Below are 6,030 nucleotides of genomic sequence, written 5' to 3' on the forward strand. Positions count from 1 at the left end.
GAGGGCAGTGATTTCACCCTGTGAGTCATTGCCCTGCTATGGCTCTGGCAGGTTCATACGTCGGGGCTGTAAAAGAATTAGGTGATTGCTGCAAATGCTCTACCTGTTGTTCAGCTCAAAAACCTGAACACAAGGTGTTTCTGCCCTGAGCCTGTGCATTTAGATCTAAAAATTAGCATTATTGACAGTGTGATGTCCCGCAACTTCTGCAGCTTCAATCAAATCCTTTGGAAAACTGACAGCTTACCCATGAGGTTTGTTATCAGCTGCATGATCCTTGCCAAGTGCTCCCTCCCCACATCAGTACCTTCCATTCATTATTCCTTATCAAACAGTTCTTCTATTCCTCCCTTCAGGATTAATAGCAGACACGGTGACCTCTAACTGCTTAAAATTCCCTCCCTCATTCTTTTATGCTCCCCCTGAGCACTTCTGGGATAGTTCTAATAATTCTTGGAAGAGAGAGAGCCCCAGACGCTGCTTTGATGCCAGCTACCATTGACTTCAAATGACTCGTGCCTGGGCGATGACATCTTTCCATAAAATCTGGCAAATCACTCACCTTTAAGAAAGGGCTTTGTAAGTCCTCCCTCCCTCCTCAAACCTTACTTCACCTCAGCTCACCACACCTAGGATTATAGGTTATAGTTTAGAGATTTGGTTTGAAATTCTGGAATTAATGATTTGCAGTTTCAGTTTACCATTGGAATCTACCCACAAACATGCAATGCCGTGGCAGGGAAAGCAGAGCTGCAGATCTGGAGAGCTACTTACAAACCAATCCATTTAAGTCAGCAAACAAGTTAATCCAGATTAGCTTTGTGCACATAAAGTGCATTAATGCTTCCGTGGCAAGCGAGGCCAACCAGAGCCAGGACACTGCCACAGAGTGAGGCTAATACGGATTACATGCTATGAAGGCACTGGATTTAGGAGGACAACTCATTTTGGATCAAGTGAAACAGCAGCACACTCTGAGGTAGCACACAGCAAGCAGCAGGATAAATTAAAGAGCACACAGAGCTTCCTGGTGCAATTTTGAGCCTTTTGGGGGGAATTTCTAGCTGGCATTACAACTCACCAGTTACAAAATGGCTAAGATTGAGGGGGAAATACATGCAAATCTGAAGTTATTAATAAGCACTTCACTAACACGGCTGCTTAAAAAATGTGGCGCCTTTTTTATCCTTTAGGAAGACAAGGAAATCTCTGAAGAGCACAATGTCTTCACCAGAACTTCCTACAGTGTCTCCTGGACTTGTCTTGGCAGGAGGCTGTGAATTGGCTGCTTTATAAATTATAACTTGAGAAGATGAAAATTTGATGCCTGCTTGCTCTTGGGAAGGCAGGGCTTGCACCATGTTTATTTTCCTTTAGAAAAATGGAATTTGCTCCCTGAAGAACTGGTCCCAGAGGGATCCCAGAGCGCCAAAGCTATGGGACTGGATTTTTGTCGTCTTTTTCGGCAGTGTGCTGAGGCACTTGATGCTATTGCACTACAAAGAAAAAGTTTTATTTAAGTATCTTCCCAAAAAAGATACTTTATTCAAGCATCTTTTCCGTTTCTGTTCTCTTCCAGAAACCTGGAAGCAGAGTAGGAATTACATTTACATTAAGCAGTATTAGTGACCAAATCGCTCACGTCTATCACCAAACACACCTGCAACACCTTTACTTTGAAGTGAGCACACTCAGCTTCTTCCCAACTTTCCTCACAGATGCAGACGATCTGTGCAAGCAGCCAGTGTGCATCCCTGTGCGCTGCAGTTACCTACACTGACTGGCTTCGATGGGAATGACTCCAGACCAGTGGCTAAGTGAAGGTTTCATTGAAGAGGACACAAAACTCTGGCTCAAATCTTGGGGGCAGTTCTGGGTCCCTCATAACAAGAAAGACATTGAGGGGTTGGAGTATGTCCAGAGATGGGAATGGAGATGGGGAGGGGTTTGGAAAACTTTTGAGGTGAGGCTGAGGGAGCTGGGGGTTTCAGTTTGGAGAAAAGGAGGCTCAGGGGAACCTTCTGCACTCTACAACTCCCTGACAGGAGGTGCAGCCAGGTGGGGGTTAGGCTCTGCTCCCAGGGAACAAGGGACAGGACAAAAGGAAACAGCCTCAAGGTGCACTAGGTGAAGTTTAGCTTAGACATCAAGAGGAATTTCCTCACTGAAAGGGGCATCAGGCATTGGAATGGCTGCCCGGGGCAGCGGTGGAGTCATCATTCTTGGAAGTGTTCAAAAAATGTGTGGATGTCGTACTTGGGGACATGGTTTAGTGGTGAACGTGACAAGTGTTGGTTAGTGGTTGAACTCCATGGTCTTGGAGGGCTTTTCCAACCTAAATGATTCAAAGAAGGGTTGCTGCAGAAATAACCCTGCACGTAAAACATGCACAACCAGAAAACCACAATCCCACCTCAGCTCCACCAACACTTCCTAGGACCAATGAGCCATTATCCACGACCAGCAGCTCCTGAATCCCTATTCTTGTGCAAAGTGCTTGTCTTGGCAGAGCTGTGTCACACTCCCTGGCTGGAGTTCCCATAGCCATGGGCATGTGTGGCACTGCCAGATCCTGAGGGATGCAGTGGGAACCCCTCAGATGCAGCTTCCCACCACCAATGAGGGCAGGTGGCTTTTCCCAGCAGGTACTCACTGTGTGAGAAGCGTTGTGTGATGGGGGTGCCGGGGTAGGGGTAAGTGCGACTCTCCCACTGAATATTTCCTTCTTGCACTGCCTTGATGAAGCCATGATAGCACTGATGGGCCACACCTGGGGAAAAAAAAACCATGTCAGTAAAATCTGGGGCACGGTAGGAACAAACTGTGCCTGCAGGGTTGTACAAGCAGCATGACAGCAATTGGAAAGAACCTCTGTATTTGGATTATAGGTATGTTGGAAATTTGGAGGATTAAAGAGAATAATGAACTTTGCAAATGTGGAAATCAGCAATGTTCACTGACCACTGGTTCACTACATCCCAGTCTCTGTCAGCTCCAGCTTGGGAAGACAAAGCCTCTGTGAAAGGAAGGAAGCACATGGGATGCTTTGCAGAGCTGGTTTTCAGCCTTCTCTGCTGCACCATGAGCTCCCTGTCCCCTCACAGCACCCCAAGGAGCAGCTCACCTTCCCTTAATGAACCTCAGAGGACAAATAATGTGGACTAATGAATTTTTAAGAGTGTGCGTGCATCAGGAATCCAAATGCACAGGTATCCAAAAGAAATAGGAGAGATCAGTGATAAAAATCAGATTCTGGCCAAGAACAGCTCCTCACGGAGCAGAGAGCTCCAGAGTTGAAATTAATTCTGTGTGAGAAACACATGTGAGGGGCCAGAGGCTGCTCCCTGCAAAGAGAAAAGGGTCTGGAGAAGGTTTGTGACAGCAGCAGCTCAACAGATGCTTGGTGGCACCTGCACTGAAGATGCCACAACCTGACAAGTTTTTCCCCAAGGATTTGCTTACTGAAAGCCCCGTGCAGGAACACCCCCAGTGAGAAATCCCACTCTGTGATATAAAGCAGGAAGGCTTTTAAAAAACATTATAAAGCCTGGGGTCCTCAAGGAGCTTGTCTCCAAGAATCACACCGGAGGCGGAATGAGAGCTATAGGACTTCACAGCAGATGCATCCCGGCAAACAGGAAAAATCAACCAGGAGAAAACAAATCAAGCATTTACCTCAAGTTACCTCTCAGCTCCATCGCACACAGGTGGCAATTACACTCCCTTTTTTGGCTATAAATGCCCCAAAATGGCACAGCTGCCCAGGACCACCCATCCCCTGAGACTAGAGACTCAGACCAATGCCATGGCTGCTCATCCCTCCCTTCCACTCCTGGAATGTTTCCCACAGTCTGTCAGATGTTTGTCCACTCCAGCTGCATCCTTTGCAGCACTTTAGGCAGCTCCAGGAACCAGCACAGCCAAGCAGCCACTCAAGGTCTGCTGCAATTGGAAAAGACCCTTAACAGGGATGTGGGCTGCTGCTGCCCGAAAACTATGCAAAAAGAGTCCTCCTGGAGCAGCTGGGGTTTTTTAACCTACAGCCAGTTAAACTCTGGGCAAGGTGGAAAATGCCTGGAATCTGAGCAATGCTTTCAGATGTGCAGAGAAGTCCACAAATTAGGCATCAGCCCACACAACTGCCAAAGGCATTCCTCACCTGACATCAGCCCTGTACTTTCAAGAAGTGCAGCAATGTGCCTCATTTCCTAAGGATTTAACTGTGGTCACCTCCTAAACTCCCTATTTTTCAAATGAAGCTTGTGATAAAAGTGTGTACCCAACAGAATCACACCAGAAATTATCCAATGTATTAAAATAAAATGAAGTAGAGAGTTTTGCTTGTATCCTCGTCCAAACTTTACCTACAGATTTGCTGTATCATACATATCCAGCATTAAAATATCTCCATAAGGCTTCGGAATTAATACTGGTGAAGGATGTCTATCTCAGGGCTACTCCTTCAGGAAGTCTGAATATGAAGACCTATATTAATGCAGATTTTATATTCCACTTATCTGCAGCAGAGCTGTAAGCATCAGACATAGGGTTGTTTCCCTTCCTAGGTTAATTACCTAGCAAGACGCAAACAAAGCACAATTAAAGCTACATTAGACTTGGGACAGCAGCAACAGGGGCTGCTGGGGAGGAAAGCTGGAATGCAAGGTCAAACAGTGCTGCACTGGGAGCATTCAAACGCAGCAAAGGGAGCTCCTCTGTCCTGGGGGTTTGAGAGTTTTGCTGCTTTCACAGCCTGGTTTGGGTTGGAAGGGATCAGACCTCAAAGCTTATCCAGTTCCAGCCCCTGCCATGGGAAGGGACACCTTCCACTAGCCCAGGTTGCTCCAAGCCCTATCCAACCTGGCCTTGAAAACCTCCAGGGATGGGGAATTCACAATCTCTTTGGGTTTTATACCCCAGAAGAGGCTGAGGGGCTCATTTCTGCGCTGTTACAGCAATTCCGTGAGCCCATGGTTTTGCTTGTATCCTCGTCCAAACTTTACCTGCAGATTTGCTGTATCATACATATCCGTAAGTGACCCCATGGCTGTTGCTATTTTTCTGGCATTTTACAGAAGTCAGATTTCAGAATTTGAACAGAAAACAAGAAGCAAAGCTAAAGCAAAGCAAAGAGCAGCTGGGACACAAATCCATGTTCCCACAATTAAAAAAAATGCATTCTCATTACTTGTACCTTTGATTAGTCGATACCACTGTTTGCAGACAAGGGCAGCAGTTTTGTGCTCTTGATAGGGTGAAAGGAAGGAGAGGATATATTCCAAAACCTCTTCTGGCAGCTCCAACATTGATCTGTTATGCCTGGTTTCCTCAACCTCCAGCTCAGCGTGTGGCTCATCGTCTTGCTCCATCATCCCTTCCACCACAGTGTCTTCTGGATCCACAGCCATGAAACCATCATCATCACTGTCCGAGGAGCTGGCCATGGCATTCCACTTCACAGCTTCAAAGGACAGGAAAAGGGACAACAGTAAGGTCACAAAGAGAATTAAGAGCATCAGGAATGTGTTTGCAAGGTGTGTGTTGCACCAAAGGTCTACCACAGCAAACTAGTGCCAGGAAATGCTAGAGGTAGGGCCAAGTGGACAGGTGGACTTGATCTTAAAAGCCTCTTCCAACCTTGATGATTCTATGAAACACTGAGCTAAGGACATGGGGTTTGTAAAGTCTAGGAACACACATTTCTCTGTTGGTATGTTCTCCCAGGTCATTTCACCTCTTGCCACCCCACTGCTGCCTACAGATGGTGTCAAAGACCCAAATCCTCTGGAGGAACGGAGCCTCTGGAGCCACTGCTCCCTCGCTGGGTAGCAGACAGCATCGTGCTGCCCTGCCTGGTTTGCAGCGTGGGGCCGGGCAGCAATGGGGACGGGGATCCCCACAGAGTCAGCACAACCCAAGGTGAGACAGGATCGAAGTGACAGATGAACAGTTCCTCCTCCCCTGCAAAGCCAGCTGTGCCAGCGAGCCTGCTCTACCCCAAACAACTTCTTGGGGGGTGAAAATCCCAAT

The 6,030-nt window shown here is 47.1% G+C and overlaps 1 protein-coding gene across 1 annotated transcript in view; it reads right to left on the reverse strand.

Annotated features, from left to right (window-relative positions):
- Nucleotides 1-5,444, reverse strand: part of FBXO42 (F-box protein 42) — a 30,117-nt gene extending 24,673 nt beyond the window's left edge. The window contains exons 1-2 of the mRNA XM_009077002.1: nucleotides 5,195-5,444; nucleotides 2,654-2,770 (exon numbers count right to left, since the gene is read on the reverse strand). Coding sequence (XP_009075250.1) covers nucleotides 2,654-2,770; nucleotides 5,195-5,444 — 367 coding nt within the window. The remainder of the gene's footprint in view (nucleotides 1-2,653; nucleotides 2,771-5,194) is intronic.
- Nucleotides 5,445-6,030: the final 586 nt, after the last annotated feature.

This window comes from Acanthisitta chloris, unplaced genomic scaffold, assembly GCF_000695815.1.
Source record: "Acanthisitta chloris isolate BGI_N310 unplaced genomic scaffold, ASM69581v1 scaffold15000, whole genome shotgun sequence".
In the NCBI taxonomy this organism is placed as follows: Eukaryota; Metazoa; Chordata; class Aves; order Passeriformes; family Acanthisittidae; genus Acanthisitta; species Acanthisitta chloris.